At 33.0% G+C, this 20,571-nt stretch overlaps 1 protein-coding gene across 3 annotated transcripts in view; it reads left to right on the top strand.

Moving 5' to 3' along the window:
- Positions 1-20,571, top strand: part of LOC127698379 (lysosomal-trafficking regulator-like) — a 130,143-nt gene that overhangs the window by 60,867 nt on the left and 48,705 nt on the right. For all 3 annotated transcript variants that reach the window (XM_052201789.1, XM_052201788.1, XM_052201791.1), the window contains 8 exons: positions 101-268; positions 1,368-1,694; positions 2,983-3,049; positions 5,286-5,392; positions 5,742-5,898; positions 6,276-6,548; positions 6,795-6,933; positions 12,541-12,700. In XM_052201789.1, the coding sequence (XP_052057749.1) occupies positions 101-268; positions 1,368-1,694; positions 2,983-3,049; positions 5,286-5,392; positions 5,742-5,898; positions 6,276-6,548; positions 6,795-6,933; positions 12,541-12,700 (1,398 nt within the window). The remainder of the gene's footprint in view (positions 1-100; positions 269-1,367; positions 1,695-2,982; positions 3,050-5,285; positions 5,393-5,741; positions 5,899-6,275; positions 6,549-6,794; positions 6,934-12,540; positions 12,701-20,571) is intronic.

Genomic DNA, 20,571 nt, shown 5'->3' with positions numbered 1-20,571 from the left:
AATGACCACAAGGCCTGTATTCCACTACTCAGATAGAAAAGTAACATTGAAATAAATGAAAAAAATTATTTTACATGACTGATGTACATAATTTTTTTAGGATGGACAAGAGATTAGCATGTGGTCACGGTTGAAAGAGGCATTCCAGGGATGCTCAAAACTCCCTCCAACCAAAGTCAAGACAGTTTGTGACATCATCTTGTCTTCTGCTATGCCAAAGAAAACCACAGTGTTTGATCACTCTAAACTGGAAAGCTTAAGTGAATTGGTAATTCAAATAAATATTGTAAAAAAAAAACAGCTAATGTATAGACATATTTTTAATTCAACTGATTATGTTTTTTTAGACTACTACAGGTGCAGATAGTTGTTAAAAAAAAGGTTCATGTGGAGGTGATTCAATATTAAGTGTGATTCAAAAACTAAAGAAAAAGGATGAAAAAAAGTTTACAAAACACTGCATAGAAAACTGATCATTAAGGAACAACACAAATCCCCACCAAAAATGGAGTGTAAACTCAGATACCTGGGAGGGGTAAACAACTTCTACTCCACTAGTGGCTTCTGTCAAATTGTTCATGACAAGTACTATTTAAGCACTTGTAAATAAAAAGACAATTAAAAAAATAAAAGCATTATGATACTGATAAGCTGTAAATCCATACAGTAAGTTTTTACAGTGAATTTTAAAATGTCCTAATTATAATATATTTCTTCTATATTTTATGATGGTATGATTCTAAACCGCTAACGGGAGGGATTGTGCTTGATTTTCATATGATAAAGACATAATCTTTCAGTTAAATTGAGGTCTGGAGTTGGCATGTCAGTAACTGCTAGTCGTACTTTGTTAATATATGTATCACTGTCATTTTGCTTACTTTCTTCTGTTACCTATTCTGACATTGGACTCGGACTTCTTTTGAACTGAGTTTTACTGTGCCTATTGCTGTGTGTTTGTTTATTCTCCATTGGCTAGAGGTATAGGGGCCTAGGGGGGATTGAGATCTCACAAAACATGTTTAACCCGCCGCATTTTGGCGCCTATCCCAAGTCAGGAGCCTCTGGCCTTTGTTAGTCTCGTATGTTTTTTTGATTTTAGTTCATTTCTATGTTTTGGAGTTTATTGTGACGTCCATTTTCACTGAACTAGTACATATTTTTGTTTAGGGGCCAGCTGAATCACGCCTCCGGGTGCGGGATTTTCCTCGATATGTTGAAGACCCATTGGTGGCATTGGGCTGTTTTCTGCTCTTTGGTCAGGTTGTTGTCTCTTTGACACATTCCCCATTTCCATTCTCAATTTTATTTAACATTTTCCTCTCCTCGTATTTTCTTCTATTGGAAATTTTTCTTTTTTATTCCAGTTCATTAAGGATGATGACATTGATGATGATGAGATACGCCAGTACTTACATACAACTAGTGATGAAGACTATGACTCTTTAATGTTTGGCGAAGGTGGTTACTATGGTGACACTGAATGTGGATCAGATGACAATGACATTCAATTAAAATCAATGGAGAATGGATATGGAATGGAGATTTACCCGGCTGTTTTCAGGATTCTGGTAGAATTAATGATCAGAATTCAGCATGAAGAAAATATAACAGATGTATTAAGTCAAATTCTTCATAAGTTGTTACAGACATTGAGAGCAAGTCACAAAGCAACACAGGCAGTTTGTCATGAGGTGAATTTATGTCAGTTCACGTAAACTTAACATTTATGTTGTGTATGACACATGTTACATTATAACATTTTTCAACAAAAGTTAAGAAGAATAAATACACATAAATCATTGAAGGAAAAAAAAACAAAAACCAGCTTTGATAGTACATTCCAAACTATTGTAAGGACAGGTACAAAATTGATATGAATCTTAGTTTTACTAAATAATGTAAAAAGTTATTGCGAACCCAATGAAAGTTTTCCACAGTGCCATCTCTATCTTGACCAGGTATTTAAACTTTTGCAAGTTCACCTGTCCTATTGAATAGATACAATAGCTATTGTTCTCTGTGTAGTTTATTCTCTGGGACCTTTAAATTTCTTCTAAGAGAAATCTATCATTCATTGATTAAATTACCTGAGTAAAAAAAAAATTCTTATATATAGACAAAAATACTGTTTTTATACTCATTAACTGCGTGTGATGATGTAGTTATTCAATATTATTAATATATTTTCATTCAGTTTAATATAAACATTGATTCAATCATAAAAATTTGATTTCTGACAAAACTTTCAACATTGTTCCTTTTAAAAAAAAATTTGTTTGACATGAATAAGAACTTAAAAATAATGATGTTTCAAATTAAGATCTTCTTAAATGTATTCTATAACTAAACAAACAAAAAATCAAATTTCAATAGGAACATTGATAAAACTTTTGTTAGAAATCAACTTTTTATGATTGAATCAATGTTTATATTAAACTGAATGAAAATATATTATTAATATTGAATAAATACATCAGCACACGCAATTAATGAGTATAAAAAAAGTATTTTTGTCTATATATAAGAATTTTTTTTTACACAGGTAATTTAATCAATGAATGATAGATTTCTCTTAGAAGAAATTTAAAGGTCCCAGTGAATAAACTACACAGAGAAAAATAGCTATTGTATTCATTCAATAGGACAGGTGAACTTGCAAAAGTTTAAATACCTGGTCAAGATAGAGATGGCACTGTGGAAAACTTTCATTGGGTTCGCAATAAAGAGTTGTGACATTTTGGTAAAAATATCAACTGCTTACTATCTTTACAGATGCACCATTGCTTCCTTATGTTATAATAAAAAAAAAAACAGACAAAAAGTTTGGTAACAAAAGTTTTTAGAAAGGTTTTTTGTACGGTTGAGTAGCCTATTGAAAGAGAACTTGAAAGAGATAATTGATGGGAAGTAGTGGATCTTGTTTTTTATTATACCAATGCAAAATAATGTTGAATAATTGGGTTATTTAATATATTATAGGGACTGCTTGAGGACATACTTACAGGATTTTGGACATTATTGATAGAAGACAATGGAGGAACTTCAGGTATAGAATTAAAGCTTTTCCAATCTTGCACATTATGCAAACTGTTATACACATTGAAGTTTCATTGAATGTAACGAGATGTGTTTGTTTCAAACTGTGAGAAGAAAGCAAATAATTATGTTTACCTGTTTTGTTTTGACGTTTTTCACCATAAACAAAACTAAATATACAATTGATTCTTTTACCAGTATATCAGTTGTATGATCCAATTATTTTTTTATGTTTTATTTGAAAAAAAAGTTAAGATTTTTTGTAATGTTAAATTCTCTCTTATTATAAGTAATAGGATAACTATATTTGGTATGTGCGTACCTTGCAAGGTCCTCATGCCTGTCAGACAGTTTTCACTTGACCTCGACCTCATTTCATGGATCAGTGAACAAGGTTAAGTTTTGGTGGTCAAGTCCATATCTCAGATACTATAAGCAATAGGTCTAGTATATTCGGTGTATGGAAGGACTGTAAGGTGTACATGACCAACTGGCAGGTGTCATCTGACCTTGACCTCATTTTCATGGTTCAGTGGTTATAGTTAAGTTTTTGTGTTTTGGTCTGTTTTTCTTATACTGTATGCAGTAGGTCTACTATATTTGGTGTATGGAATGATTGTAAGGTGTACATGTCTAGCTGGCAGGTGTCATATGACCTTGACCTCATTTTCATGGTTCAGTGGTCAAAGTTGAGTTTTTGAGTTTTGGTCTTTTTTTCTAATACTATATGTAATAGTTCAATTATATTTGGTGTATGGAAATATTTTATGATCTATATGTCAGTCACGCAGGTTTTATTTGACCTCGACCTCATTTTCAAGGTTCATTGCTCAGTGTTAAGTTTTTGTGTTTTGGTCTGTTTTTCTTAAACTATAAGCAATAGGTCAACTATATTTGTTGTATGGAAGAATTGTTAGCTGTACATGCCTGCCTAGCATGGTTCATCTGACCTTGACCTCATTTTCATGGTTCATTGGTCAATGTTTAGTTTACTTGATTAATGTTAAGTTTATGTGACAGTTGTAATAAAGATTTATATTTAGGACTATCAACATAATATCAATGATTAGTAACAAGATTATAAAGAAGGCGAGACATTTCAGCGTGTGCACTCTTGTAAAAGGAAAACATTTCTTTTGTAACTTATTCAATATTTTTTTTTTCAGTATTTTCTATTTTCTGATTTTTTTCTTCTGTGACTGGATACTCGTATATTGGTATCATAATACACAGAACTCTCTTATTAAGAACAGGATATTGAACACCTATCATTGCAATAACAGTTATTTCCCCTGAAACTGTATGTCTACTCATATTCATGAGAACATAGGAATTTTGAAATCAATTAAATCATGATTATACTCCTGCTGCAATGAAGAGGTGATATACTGATTTACGTCTCTTTGTCCTTCTGTCTGTGCTTTTTATAAATAATATTTTGATGCATTTTTCTCAGGAATTACAAATCAGAGCTTTCTGAAATATGAATTGAAGCTTTGTGTGAGCATGCTGACTGTGTGATGCATTTTAAAATTCCTTGGTCATAAACGTACTGTATACTGAATACTTATGTTTTGTTTCACATAATTTTTGTCCCATTTTTCTCAGGAACTATAAATAAGGCTTTTTGAAATTTGGAATCAAACTTAATGTGAGCATACACTGTCTGGTGAGTTTTTACATCCATCACTCATCAAATTACTGTTTACCAAATTACTTAATCAGGGGTATCATTAGTGAGCAATAGTTCACAGTTCAAATTGTTTTTAGTAAAATACTACACATGGTCTTAAAAAAACTACTGATAAATCTTTATTATTGTTCATCATGCTATTTTTATGCCCCGCAACTGAAAGTTGGGGGGGCATATTAATTTACCCCTGTCTGTCCATCCTTCTGTCCATCTTTCCTTCCGTCTGTCCCATTATGGGTATATAGTTATTCCAGATAACTCCTCTTACAGTTTGAATCCTAGGAAGTTTTCACTTTGCTGGCTGTTTGTACATATATAAAAGGTGTGCATGTGGTCAGTGTTTTTTTTTTTTATTAATATTTGCACTTTTGAGAGATGGTTGAACTTATTTTAAAATAACACTTTGCATCTGGTGGGGGAATCATTTGTGTCTCCCAGACACAATAAATCTAAAAGAAAGTTCTACATTGACTTTGTTATGATACAGTTACTTCAGAGTGGAGTGCAGGGGCATCACTTTGTCTAGTTCAAAATTGTTCTAATTTTGTTTCAGTAAGGAATTCTCTTCTGTCTCTTATACAACTATTGGCTCAGCACAGAGTTACTTCAACAGAACTGCAGAAAATACTTCAGTTGTTTAATTATGCAAACATACCTCAGGTAATGATATTGTATATGTTTATGAAAAGTTTTTCAAAGAAAGTTGTTCACATATGTGAAATCACTTTTTTGCTTGGTCACCTGTTTTTTTTTACAGATTTAATAAAAGAAAAATATAGGGTATAGGTCAAGTAGATAACAACCCCCTGACACAAAAAACTGTCTTATATTCTAAACCACTCTCAGAAATTTGAATATAAGGGCTCTCATAGACTTTTTTTAACTGTTAAATGTGAAATAACAGACATTGATACTTGAAAAAATCTTGATTGTGAAATATTAAAAGAACATTACTTTTTTTTGACATATAATCAATAGAGTACCTCAACTATTATTTTACATTTTACAGGAATTACTGTTATCAACATTTCTATCGATTGTTGAGAATTCTAAGTCACAGCCACATTACAGTGTATTGTTTCCATGTAAACGTACATTTGAGGTGTCACCAAAGTCTGGGTTAGTTCAGTCAACACTTAGAATAAAAGATAGAAAACTGTCTAGTGGTGAGTAACAAAGATCTTTTGACCCTCCTGCAAATTCAGCTACATATTTTTAAAAAAATCATGTCAAAGATGCCACCTCTTCAGAACTGTATCATATGTTTTTTTTTTCTCAAGGGAGCATGTTGTTCAGTGAAATAAAATCCAAAATGTACATTTTACTTCTCAAAGTAGTTGCATTGAATAAGTAATTAAAGTAAATGATTGAACTATTGAAAAACACAGCAAAAAATTTATTGATTAATAGCCATAATCAGAGGCAAAGTACATCCAATGGCTTCAGTGGTTTTTATCTCACTTGCATCAAAAGTTGTAGAAGGCGAGAACTAGGTGGTGTCTTATGAATTTGTATTTAATTTATCTTATTTTTCTGACTACAGGATCATATTCTCCATTCTTTGCCAGTATATCTCCTGCTATGATCACATCCCCAGATGTTACTGACACTGGTCTAGATTTGTTTGATACAACAAGTACACAAGATGTCTGGGATATTGCAGCTATGTTTATTCCAATAAAAGGGTTGCCATGGCCACCATTAGAGCAAGGGTTGACAGTTGCATCATGGGTAAAACTATCTGAAGATCAAGAAAACATTGTAAAGATTTCAAAGACAACTAGTGGCAATCATGTCTACTTTTCAAGTTCAGAAGGTAAATTGATATTTGTGTGCATGAAAAATTTAAGAGACCAATGCATTTTATGTATCAAATGTTTGAGAAAAATGAGTTAAGACTTTTCAAAATGTTTCATGAACATCTGACTAATTAGAAAACAATTTTCTTATATTTAAACATGATTTACTTTTTTGTGAACTTTTTAAACTAAATTACAATCAATGTTTAGAATAAGTGTTTTGATTTCTGATATGAATTATAATATAAAGTTTCTTTTTGCAGTATTTGGTTCTAAAGAGCACCTGTTTCATGGCAAATGTACCTTTGAAATATCAAATTGTCTTCATCTTGTATCTATTGGTAACACAGAGAAAATGTTAGAAGTATGGGTTCATAGCAAAAGTGGTTACATACTTGTAAGGTATGTTTTTGTGGGAAAAGTAGTATCTTACATCTTCACTGTATTGTTTCAAAATAGAGAAATTATCTTACCTTTATGTGGAAAAATATTATTTTATTTAGTCAAGATTGATATATAAATCAATGCCTGATGAAACTTTTTATGCCCCCGCCGTAGCGGAGGGGGCATTAAGTTTTACCCTTGTCCGTCTGTACGTACGTACGTACGTCCATCCGTACGTCCCAAAATTGGTTTCCGTTCTCTAACTTGAGTTTGCCTCAACCAAATGTTATGAAACTTATACACAATGCTTATTACCACAAAACACAGATCAAGTTTGAATTTTGGTGGCATCACTTTAACCGATCTAGAGTTATGTCCCTTTATAAAAGGAAATATTGCAGAATTTTTAGTTTCCGTTCTCTAACTTAAGTTTGCATCAACCAAATGTTATGAAACTTATACACAATGCTTATTACCACAAAACACAGATCAAGTTTGAATTTTGGTGGCGTCATTTTGACTGATCTAGAGTTATGCCCCTTTATAAAAGGAAAAATTGCAAAATTTTTATTTACTTCTAAATATCAAGTTTATATAATATATTTTTAAAATTGGAGTTATCTTCCTTTGACCATGATTATAGTTGAATCAACTACAATCAATGCTTTATACAATGCAATGTTTAATTTTGACTTCCACTGATAAAACACAGATCAAGTTGAATTTGGGAAGTGTCACTTTAACCATTATTGAGTTATGCCCCTTTATAAATAGAAAGATTGCAAAATTTTTAGTTTCCATTCTGTAACTGAAGTTTTCTGCAGCCAAACATTATGAAACCTATACACAATATTCATTACCACAAAACTCAGTAAAGATCAAGTACAATTTTTTTGTTTCCGTTCTCTAACTTGAGTTTGCCTCAACCAAATGTAATGAAACTTATACACAATGCTTATTACTACATAATACAGATTAAGTACGAAATTAGGTGGCAACACTTTTACCATTCTTGAGTTATGTCCCTTTATAAACATAAAAATTGCTGAATTTTTATACGACCTCAAAAATTAAAAATTTTTTGGTTGTATATTGGTATGACGTTGGCGTCGTCGTCGTCGTCGTCCGACGTCGTCGTCGTTGTCGTCGTCTGGCGTCGTCCGGCGTCGTCCGAAGACACATTGGTTTTCGCACTCTAACTTTAGTTTAAGTGAATGGATCTCCATGAAATTTTACCATAAGGTTCAATACCACAAAAGGAAGGTTGGGATTGATTTTGGGGATTATGGTACAAACAGTTAAGGAATTAGGGGCCAAAAAGGGGCCAAAAATAAGCATTTTTGTAACTTCCAGACAATAACTTGTGTGTAAGTGTATGGATCTCTCTGACATTGTACCACAAGGTTCCATATCACAAAGGAAAGGCTGTAATTGATTTTGGGGGTAATTGCCTCAAAATTTTAGGAATTAGGGGCCAAAAAAGGGCAAAAAACAAGCATTTTTCTAGTTTCATGACAATAACTTGTGTGTAAGTGTTTGGATATTTCTGAAATTGTACTACAAGGTTCCATATCACAAAGGGAAAGCTGGAATTGAGTTTGGGGGTAATTGCCCGAAACGTTTAGGAATTGGGGGCCAAAAAGGGGCCAAAAATAAGCATTTTTCTAGTTTCCAGACAATAACTTGTGTTCAAGTGTATGGATCTCTCTGAAATTGTACTGCAAGGTACCATACCACAAAGGGAAGCCTGGGATTGAGTTTGGGGGTGATGAATCATAAGGGGGTTCAAAAAATTGGGGGGGGGGATTTTTTTTTTTTCTTTTTTTTTCTTTTTTTCCTTTTTTTTTTCTTTTAAAATTTTCCATTTTAAGTTGGTTATTTCTGATTAATATTTAAAAGCAAATAATAATGATATGGTAGGAGATACACACCAAACAGGATGTGTAAATCATTATATAATAAGTATTGTGCAATAGCAAGAAATTTTCAATTGCACAGTATTGCACAATACCAAGAAATCTTCAATTGCACAGTATTGCGCAATAGCAAGAAATCTTCAATTGCACAGTATTGCGCAATAGCAAGAAATATCCAATAGCACAATATTGCGCAATAGCAAGAAATTGTCAATTGTACAGTATTGCGCAATAGCAAGAAATATTCAATTGCACAGTATTGTGCAAAAGAAGATACTTCGTATAAATTGCTTATTTCTTGATCAATTTCAATGGGGTTTTATTCTTGAATTCTTGGGGTTCTTTAATATGCTGAATCTAACCGTGTATTAAGTTTTTGGATTTTGGGCCCCGTTTTTAAATTGGTCCACATTGAGGTCCAAAGGGTCCAAAATTTAACTTTGTTTGATTTCATCAAAAATTGAATTATAGGGGTTCTTTGATATGCTGAATCTAACCGTGTATTTAGATTCTTAATTTTTGGTTCCGTTTTCAAATTGGTCTACATTAAGGTCCAAAGGGTCCAAAATTAAACTTAGTTTGATTTTAACAAAAATTGAATTTTTAGGGTTCTTTGATATGCTGAATCTAAACATGTATTTAGATTTTTGATTATGGGCCCAGTTTTCAAGTTGGTCCAAATCGGGGTCCAAAATTAAACTTTGTTTGATTTCAACAAAAATTGAATATATGGGGTTCTTTGATATGCTGAATCTAACCATGTATTTAGATTTTTGATTTTTGGGCCCCGTTATCAACTTTGTCCACATTGAGGTCAAAAGGGTCCAAAATTTAACTTTGTTTGATTTCATCAAAAATTGAATTATTGGGGTTCTTTGATATGCCGAATCTAACCGTGTATTTAGATTCTTAATTTTTGGTTCCGTTTTCAAATTGGTCTACATTATGGTCCAAAGGGTCCAAAATTAAACTTAGTTTGATTTTAACAAAAATTGAATTTTTAGGGTTCTTTGATATGCTGAATCTAAACATGTATTTAGATTTTTGATTATGGGCCCAGTTTTCAAGTTGGTCCAAATCGGGGTCCAAAATTAAACTTTGTTTGATTTCATCAAAAATTGAATTCTTGGGGTTCTTTGATATGCTGAATCTAACCATGTATTTAGATTTTGGATATTGGACCATAATAGGTGAATGTCCAATTTAAAATTTTTAAGTTCTTAGACCACATTCATTCTGTGTTAGAAACCTATGCTGTGTCAAATATTTAATCACAATCCAAATTCAGAGCTGTATCAAGCTTGAATGTTGTGTCCATACTTGCCCCAACTGTTCAGGGTTCGACCTCTGCGGTCGTATCAAGCTGCGCCCTGCGGAGCATTTTATTTAGTTTGTCTCAACCAAATGTTGTAAAACTTATGCACAACCTTTCTAGAGTTATGCGTGTTTACAAATAGAAAAATTGCTGAATTTTTAGTTTCTGTTCTCTACTTAAGTTAGCCTCAACCAAATGTTATGAGACTTGCACACAATGCTTATTACCACAAAACTCAGATCAAGTTCAAATTTGGGTAGCGTCACTTTTACCGTTCTTCAGTTATGTCCCTTTATAACTATATGATATGCAAGCAGGGGCATCATCTGTGTCCACATGTGGACACTATCCACATTTATTATCCAAATCATTTATTTCTTATATGTTTCTTAATTTTTTACTGAGTAATGGTTTATTATATATATTATTTATATAGTTGAGATACATTTCTTTTCAATTTCAAGTAACTTTGATCTATTATTTACTAGTTTGATTAGTATGAGCCAATACTGTGTAAAATATACAAAATAAGAAATTTTAAATTTCTTTATCTTTTCCTTTCAACAAATTCCCTTCAACTTAAAACAAATGACTTCAACTTTGCCATCAAGAAACTTCTATGTAATGTTTACAGATATATGTATATATATTTAAAACAGAAACCGTTTTTGTCGAGCCTGCGACTTTTGTCGCAGAAAGCTCGACATAGGGATAGCGATCCGGCGGCGGCGGCGGCGGCTACGGCGGCGGCGGCGGCGGCGGCGTTAGCTAACTTTTTAAAAGCTTTATATTTTAGAAGATGGAAGACCTGGATGCTTCATACTTTGTATATGGATGCCTCATGTTACGAAGTTTCCGTCAGTCACATGTCCAATGTCCTTGACCTCATTTTCATGGTTCAGTGACTACTTGAAAAAAAAGTTCAGATTTTTTGTAATGTTAAATTCTCTCTTATTATAAGTAATAGGATAACTATATTTGGTATGTGCGTACCTTGCAAGGTCCTCATGCCCGTCAGATAGTTTTCACTTGACCTCGACCTCATTTCATGGATCAGTGAACAAGGTTAAGTTTTCGTGGTCAAGTCCATATCTCAGATACTATAAGCAATAGGTCTAGTATATTCGGTGTATGGAAGGACTGTAAGGTGTACATGTCCAACTGGCAGGTGTCATCTGACCTTGACCTCATTTTCATGGTTCAGTGGTTATAGTTAAGTTTTTGTGTTTTGGTCTGTTTTTCTTATACTATATGCAATAGGTCTACTATATTTGGTGTATGGAATGATTGTAAGGTGTACATGTCTAGCTGGTAGGTGTCATCTGACCTTGACCTCATTTTCATGGTTCAGTGGTTATAGTTAAGTTTTTGTGTTTTGGTCTGTTTTTCTTATACTGTATGCAATAGGTCTACTATATTTGGTGTATGGAATGATTGTAAGGTGTACATGTCTAGCTGGTAGGTGTCATTTGACCTTGACCTCATTTTCATGGTTCAGTGGTTATAGTTAAGTTTTTGTGTTTTGGTCTGTTTTTCTTATACTGCATGCAATAGGTCTACTATATTTGGTGTATGGAATGATTGTAAGGTGTACATGTCTAGCTGGCAGGTGTCATCTGACCTTGACCTCATTTTCATGGTTCAGTGGTCAAAGTTAAGTTTTTGAGTTTTGGTCTTTCTTTCTAATACTGCATGCAATAGGTCAGCTATATTTGGTGTATGGAATGATTGTAAGGTGTACATGTCTAGCTGGCAGGTGTCATCTTACCTTGACCTCATTTTCATGGTTCAGTGGTCAAAGTTAAGTTTTTGAGTTTTGGTCTTTTTTTCTAATACTATATGCAATAGTTCAACTATATTTGGTGTATGGAAATATTTTATGATCTATATGTCAGTTACGCAGGTTTTATTTAACCTTGACCTCATTTTCAAGGTTCATTGCTCAGTGTTAAGTTTTTGTGTTTTCGTCTGTTTTTCTTAAACTATAAGCAATAGGTCAACTATATTTGTTGTATGGAAGAATTGTTAGCTGTACATGCCTGCCTAGCATGGTTCATCTGACCTTGACCTCATTTTCATGGTTCATTGGTCAATGTTTAGTTTACTTGGTTAATGTTAAGTTTATGTGACAGTTGTAATAAAGCTTTATATATAGGACTATCAACATAATATCAATGATTAGTAAAGAAGGCGAGACATTTCAGCGTGTGCACTCTTGTGTAATAGAGTTGAGTGTATTCTAAAATCTTGTTTTTATATTCCCTCTACCATAAAAAAATCTCTTTACATTTAATCAAATTGTATTCTTTAGTGACTTTTCATGAAATATCAACATCAATGTTCATGATATTCTACTCTGAACTTCTTTATAACATACAGTTGTTAACCCTATAGATTGACCACAGAATATGGTGAAAGTGGTCACATACTTAAAGATGTAATATCAAAAGAATGTCTTATGAAAGGGCATTGGCACCATGTACTTGTCAGTTATAATGAGAAAGTTGATGCCACTAAAACACACTCAAAGGATGACATTACTTACTTTGGAAAGGTAAGATTTTTATAGAAACTAATATAATATCATTAGATAACCCTAATTTATCTACAGCCTAAACTGCATTTTACAAAAGAATAACGATAGTTGTTGATGATTACTAACATTTATGAATTAGTTACTTGCAAGAAAAAATGGAAAGACAATTACCCGTACGAATTGTAAAAGAGGGACGAAAGATACCAGAGGGACAGCCAAACTCATAGATCGAAAACAAACTGACAACGCCATGGCCAAAAATAAAAAGACAAACAGACAAATAATAGTACAGATGACACAACATAGAAAACTAAAGACTAAGCAACACGAACCCCACCAAAAACTGGGGGTGATCTCAGGTGCTCCGGAAGGGTAAGAAGATCCTGCTCCACATGTGGCACCCGTCGTGTTTCTTATGTTATTACAAATCCGGTAAATAGTCTTTAATTCGGTAACTTTTGGTATAGAAATTGAAAATTGAATAGAAATGATATGAATGTGTTCATAGCAATGAACTTTTATTTAATTAAAATAGGTCAATTTATACTGTTACAATGTCCAGTGAAAAATTATATCTGTGTCTTATACAGTCTTTAGAAGTTGACCCAAATAAATAATTAAGATTTTATATAACATGAAAAATGTTGTGTTAATTCAATTAAATTCTAAATATACATGTTCAATATTTTGCTGATGTGTAAACATTCTTGTGAAATTGGTTGATAACTTTAGATCAATCTTTAGACATCTCAAGTAAACTGTTTTGTTAGTTACAATGAAACTATGATCCGGGAAACATGCAAGTATTTACATAGCTGATAAATTTAAATTGATGATAAATGCAATGAAAAGATGTAAAAACTACATATGACCAATAATGTCAGATGTAAATAAAACAGAAATAATAAGTTTCCATTTTAAAACATACCTAGGTTCTCTAAGTATATGTGTTTCAATTAACAGCTCTTGTCTTAATCTAGTTTACCATGGTTTTCCTCATAGCATTTGATTTTAGTACTTTAATGAGCTTTACAGCATATAGATGATCTGTGATTGTACAGTTTTGTTTTTGATGCAGTTGCTTGTGTATATAGTCCTACATTTTTAGCTCACCTGGCCAGAAGGGCCAAGTGAGCTTTTCTCATCACTTGTTGTCCGTCGTCGTCGTTGTCCGTCGTCGTTAGCTTTTTACAAAAATCTTCTCCTCTGAAACCACTGGGCCAAATTTAACCAAACTTGGCCACAATCATCATTAGGGTATCTAGTTTAAAAAATATGTCCGATGACCCTGCCAACCAACCAAGATGGCCGCCATGGCTAAAAATAGAACATAGGGGTAAAATGTAGATTTTGGCTTATATCTCTGAAACCAAAGCATTTAGAGTAAATCTGACATAGGGTAAACTGATTATCAGGTCAAGATCTATCTGCCCTGAAATTTTCAGACAAATCTGACAACCTGTTGTTGAGTTGACATGACCAAAATTGTCAGTCAACCCCTTTAGGAGTTATTGCCCTTAATAGTCAATTTTTAACAATTTTTTGTAAATTTTTGTAATCTTTTACAAATTCTTCTCTGAAACTACTGAGACAAATTCAACCATACTTGGCCATAATCATTATTAGGGTATCTAGTTTAAAAAATTTGTCCGATGACCCCGCCTTCAAACCATCATGGCCGACTTGGTTAAAAATAGAACATAGGGGTAAAATGCAGTTTTTGTGTTATATCTCTGAAACTAAAGCATTTAGAGCAAATCTGACAGGTGGCAAAAATGTTCATCAGATTTAGATTTATCTGCCCTGAAATTTTCAGATGAATCCGACAATCCGTTGTTGGGTTGCTGCCCCTGAGTTAGTAATTTTACAAAAATTTTGCAGTTTTTTGTTATTATCTTAGATATCATTATAATATCTAATATCTAATACTATTAATTATGATTTTAACCTTATTTTACATGATTTTCAAAGCATCAGTAAACACAGGTGAGCGACACAGGCTCTTGAGAGCCTCTAGTTTTTATACGACCGCAAAAAATTTTTGCGGTCATATATTGGTATGACGTTAGCGTCGTCGTCGTCGTCGTCGTCCGAAGACACATTGGTTTTCGCACTCTTACTTTAGTTTAAGTGAATGGATCTCTATGAAATTTTACCATAAGGTTCAATACCACAAAAGGAAGGTTGGGATTGATTTTGGGGGTTATGGTACAAACAGTTAAGGAATTAGGGGCCAAAAAGGGGCCAAAAATAAGCATTTTTGTAACTTCCAGACATTACTTGTGTGTTAGTGTATGGATCTCTCTGAAACTGTACTACAAGGTACCATACCACAAAGGGAAGGCTGGGATTGAGTTTGGGGGTGATGAATCATAAGGGGGTTCAAAAAAGTTGGGGTGGGGGGGGGGGATTTTTTTTTTTTCCTTTTTTTCTTTTTTTCATTTTTTTTTCATTTTTGTCGAGCCTTCGACTTTTGTCGAAAAAGCGAGACATAGCGATCCTACATTCCGTCGGCGTCGTCGTCGTTGTCGTCGGCGGCGTCCACAAATATTCACTCTGTGGTTAAAGTTTTTGAAATTTTAATAACTTTCTTAAACTATCCTGGATTTCTACCAAACTTGGACAGAAGCTTGTTTATGATCATAAGATAGTATCCAGAAGTAAATTTTGTAAAAAAAAAATTCCATTTTTTCCGTATTTTACTTATAAATGGACTTAGTTTTTCTGCCAGTTAACATTACATTCACTCTGTGGTTAAAGTTTTTAAAATTTTAACAACTTTCTTAAACTATCCTGGATTTCTACCAAACTTGGACAGAAGCTTGTTTATGATCATAAGATAGTATCCAAAAGTAAATTTTGTAAAAAAAAAATTCCATTTTTTCCGTATTTTACTTATAAATGGACTTAGTTTTTCTGCCAGTTAACATTACATTCACTCTGTGGTTAAAGTTTTTAAAATTTTAACAACTTTCTTAAACTATCCTGGATTTCTACCAAACTTGGACAGAAGCTTGTTTATGATCATAAGATAGTATCCAAAAGTAAATTTTGTAAAAAAAAAATTCCATTTTTTCCGTATTTTACTTATAAATGGACTTAGTTTTTCTGCCAGTTAACATTACATTCCCTCTGTGGTTAAAGTTTTTAAAATTTTAACAACTTTCTTAAACTATCCTGGATTTCTACCAAACTTGGACAGAAGCTTGTTTATGATCATAAGATAGTATCCAAAAGTAAATTTTGTAAAAAAAAAATCCATTTTTTCCGTATTTTACTTATAAATGGACTTAGTTTTTCTGCCAGTTAACATTACATTCACTCTGTGGTTAAAGTTTTTAAAATTTTAACAACTTTCTTAAACTATCCTGGATTTGTACCAAACTTGGACAGAAGCTTGTTTATGATTAAAAGCTAGTATCTAGAATGAAATTTTGTTAAAATTTTGTTCCATTTTTTCCGTATTTTACTTATAAATGGACTTAGTTTTTCTTCCAGTTAACATTACATACAGTCTGCAGTTTAAGTTTTTAAAACATTTATTAGATTCATAAACTATCCTGGATTTTTACCAAACTTGGACAGAAGCTACTTACAATCAAAAGATAGTATAGAGAGGAATATTTTTATTATTTTTTTTTCCTTATTTTTGTTGAGCCTGCGATTAACAGCAAAAGTAGGCGAGACACTGGGTTCCGCGGAACCCTTACGAATTTTTTAATAATTTTCCATTTTAAGTTGGTTATTTCTGTTTTATATTTAAAAGCAAATAATAATGATATGGTAGGAGATACACACCAAACAGGATGTGTAAATTATTATATAATAAGTATTGTGCAATAGGAAGAAATTTTCAATTGCACAGTATTGCGCAATAGCAAGAAATCTTCAATTGCACAGTATTGTGCAATAGCAAGAAATATCCAATAGCACAATATTGCACAATAGCAAGAAATTGTCAATTGTACAGTATTGCGCAATAGCAAGAAATATTCAATTGCACAGTATTGTGCAAAAGAAGATACTTCGTATAAATTGCTTATTTCTTGACCAATTTCAATGGGGTTTTATTCTTGAATTCTTGGGGTTCTTTAATATGCTGATTCTAACCGTGTATTCAGTTTTTGGATTTTGGGCCCCGTTTTTAAATTGGTCCACATTGAGGTCCAAAGGGTCCAAAATTAAACTTTGTTTGATTTCATCAAAAATTGAATTATTTGGGTTCTTTGATATGCCGAATCTAACCGTGTATTTAGATTCTTAATTTTTATACGACCGCAAAAATTGAAAATTTTTTGGTCGTATATTGGTATGACGTTGTCGTCGTCGTCGTCGTTGTCGTCTGGCGTCGTCCGGCGTCGTCCGAAGACACATTGGTTTTCGCACTCTAACTTTAGTTTAAGTGAATGGATCTCCATGAAATTTTACCATAAGGTTCAATACCACGAAAGGAAGGTTGGGATTGATTTTGGGGGTTATGGTACCAACAGTTAAGGAATTAGGGGCCAAAAAGGGGCCAAAAATAAGCATTTTTGTAACTTCCAGACAATAACTTGTGTGTAAGTGTATGGATCTCTCTGACATTGTACCACAAGGTTCCATATCACAAAGGGAAGGCTGTAATTGATTTTGGGGGTAATTGCCTCAAAATTTTAGGAATTAGGGGCCAAAAAAGGGGCAAAAAACAAGCATTTTTCTAGTTTCATGACAATAACTTGTGTGTAAGTGTTTGGATATTTCTGAAATTGTACTACAAGGTTCCATATCACAAAGGGAAAGCTGGAATTGAGTTTGTGGGTAATTGCCCGAAACGTTTAGGAAAAGGGGGCCAAAAAGGGGCCAAAAATAAGCATTTTTCTAGTTTCCAGACAATAACTTGTGTTCAAGTGTATGGATCTCTCTGAAATTGTACTGCAAGGTACCATACCACAAAGGGAAGGCTGGGATTGAGTTTGGGGGTGATGAATCATAAGGGGGTTCAAAAAATTTGGGGGGGGGATTTTTTTTTTTTTCTTTTTTTTTCTTTTTTCCCTTTTTTTTTTTCTTTTAAAATTTTCCATTTTAAGTTGGTTATTTCTGATTAATATTTAAAAGCAAATAATAATGATATGGTAGGAGATACACACCAAACAGGATGTGTAAATCATTATATAATAAGTATTGTGCAATAGCAAGAAATTTTCAATTGCGCAGTATTGCACAATTGCAAGAAATCTTCAATTGCACAGTATTGCGCAATAGCAAGAAATCTTCAATTGCACAGTATTGCGCAATAGCAAGAAATATCCAATAGCACAATATTGCGCAATAGCAAGAAATTGTCAATTGTACAGTATTGCACAATAGCAAGAAATATTCAATTGCACAGTATTGTGCAAAAGAAGATACTTCGTATGAATTGCTTATTTCTTGATCAATTTCAATGGGGTTTTATTCTTGAATTCTTGGGGTTCTTTAATATGCTGAATCTAACCAAGTATTAAGTTTTTGGATTTTGGGCCCCGTTTTTAAATTGGTCCACATTGAGGTCCAAAGGGTCCAAAATTTAACTTTGTTTGATTTCATCAAAAATTGAATTATTGGGGTTCTTTGATATGCCGAATCTAACCGTGTATTTAGATTCTTAATTTTTGGTTCCGTTTTCAAATTGGTCTACATTAAGGTCAAAAGGGTCCAAAATTAAACTTAGTTTGATTTTAACAAAAATTGAATTTTTAGGGTTCTTTGATATGCTGAATCTAAACATGTATTTAGATTTTTGATTATGGGCCCAGTTTTCAAGTTGGTCCAAATCGGGGTCCAAAATTAAACTTTGTTTGATTTCAACAAAAATTGAATATATGGGGTTCTTTGATATGCTGAATCTAACTATGTATTTAGATTTTTGATTTTTGGGCCCCATTATCAACTTTGTCCACATTGAGGTCAAAAGGGTCCAAAATTAAACTTTGTTTGATTTCATCAAAAATTGAATTCTTGGGGTTCTTTGATATGCTGAATCTAACCATGTATTTAGATTTTTTATTTGTGGACCCGCTATCAAATTGGTTCATATTGAGGTCAAAAGGGTCCAAAATTAAACTTTGTTTGATTTCATCAAAAATTGAATTATTGGGGTTCTTTGATATACCAAATCTAACCGTGTATTTAGATTTTTAATTTTGGGTCCCGTTTTTAAATTGGTCTACATTAAGGTCCAAAGGGTCCAAAATTGAACTTAGTTTGATTTTCACAAAAATTGAATTCTTGGGGTTCTTTGATATGCTGAATCTAAACATGTGTTTAGATTTTTGATTATGGGCCCAGTTTTCAAGTTGGTCCAAGTTGGGGTCCAAAATTAAACTTTGTTTGATTTCAACAAAAATTGAATATATGGGGTTCTTTGATATGCTGAATCTAACCATGTATTTAGATTTTTATACGACCGCAAACAATTTTTTGTGGTTGTATATTGGTATGATGTTGACGTCGTCCGGCGTCGTCCGAAGACACATTGGTTTTCGCACTCTAACTTTAGTTTAAGTCAATGGATCTCTATGAAATTTTACCACAAGGTTCAATACCACAAAAGGAAGGTTGGGATTGATTTTGGGGGTTATGGTACCAACAGTAAAGGAATTAGGGGCCAAAAAGGGGCCAAAAATAAGCATTTTTGTAACTTCCAGACATAACTTGTGTGTTAGTGTATGGATCTCTCTGACATTGTACCACAAGGTTCCATATCACAAAAGGAATGCTGGGATTGATTTTGGGGGTAATTGCCTCAAAATTTTAGGAATTAGGGGCCAAAAAAGGGTAAAAAAACAAGCATTTTTCTAGTTTCATGACAATAACTTGTGTGTAAGTGTATGGATCTTTCTGAAATTGTACTACAAGGTTCCATATCACAAAGGGAAAGCTGGAATTGAGTTTGGGGGTAATTGCCGAAACGTTTAGGAATTGGGGGCCAAAAAGGGGCCAAAAATAAGCATTTTTCTAGTTTCCAGACAATAACTTGTGTTCAAGTGTATGGATCTCTCTGAAATTGTACTGCAAGGTACCATTCCACAAAAGGAAGGCTGGGATTGAGTTTGGGGGTGATGAATCATAAGAGGGTTCAAAAAATTTGGGGGGGGGGGTGTTTTTTTCCTTTTTTTTTCTTTTAAAATTTTCCATTTTAAGTTGGTTATTTCTGATTTATATTTAAAAGCAAATAATAATGATATGGTAGGAGATACACACCACACAGGATGTGTAAATTATTCTATAATAAGTATTGTGCAATAGCAAGAAATTTTCAATTGCACAGTATTGCACAATAGCAAGAAATCTTCAATTGCACAGTATTGCGTAATAGCAAGAAATCTTCAATTGCACAGTATTGCGCAATAGCAAGAAATATCCAATAGCACAATATTGCGGAATAGCAAGAAATTGTCAATTGTACAGTATTGCGCAATAGCAAGAAATATTTAATTGCACAGTATTGTGCAAAAGAAGATACTTCGTATAAATTGCTTATTTCTTGACCAATTTCAATGGGGTTTTATTCTTGAATTCTTGGGGTTCTTTAATATGCTGAATCTAATCGTGTATTAAGTTTTTGGATTTTGGGCCCCGTTTTTAAATTGGTCCACATTGAGGTCCAAAGGGTCCAAAATTAAACTTTGTTTGATTTCATCAAAAATTGAATTATTGGGGTTCTTTGATATGCCGAATCTAACCGTGTATTTAGATTTTTAATTTTTGGTTCCGTTTTCAAATTGGTCTACATTAAGGTCCAAAGGGTCCAAAATTAAACTTAGTTTGATTTTAACAAAAATTGAATTCTTAGGGTTCTTTGATATGCTGAATCTAAACATGTATTTAGATTTTTGATTATGGGCCCAGTTTTCAAGTTGGTCCAAATC

Source organism: Mytilus californianus, unplaced genomic scaffold (assembly GCF_021869535.1).
Source record: "Mytilus californianus isolate M0D057914Y unplaced genomic scaffold, xbMytCali1.0.p SCAF_4, whole genome shotgun sequence".
Classification (NCBI taxonomy): Eukaryota; Metazoa; Mollusca; class Bivalvia; order Mytilida; family Mytilidae; genus Mytilus; species Mytilus californianus.
Note: the sequence above shows the minus strand (reverse complement) of the source record. Positions and strands in the feature narration are given on the sequence as shown.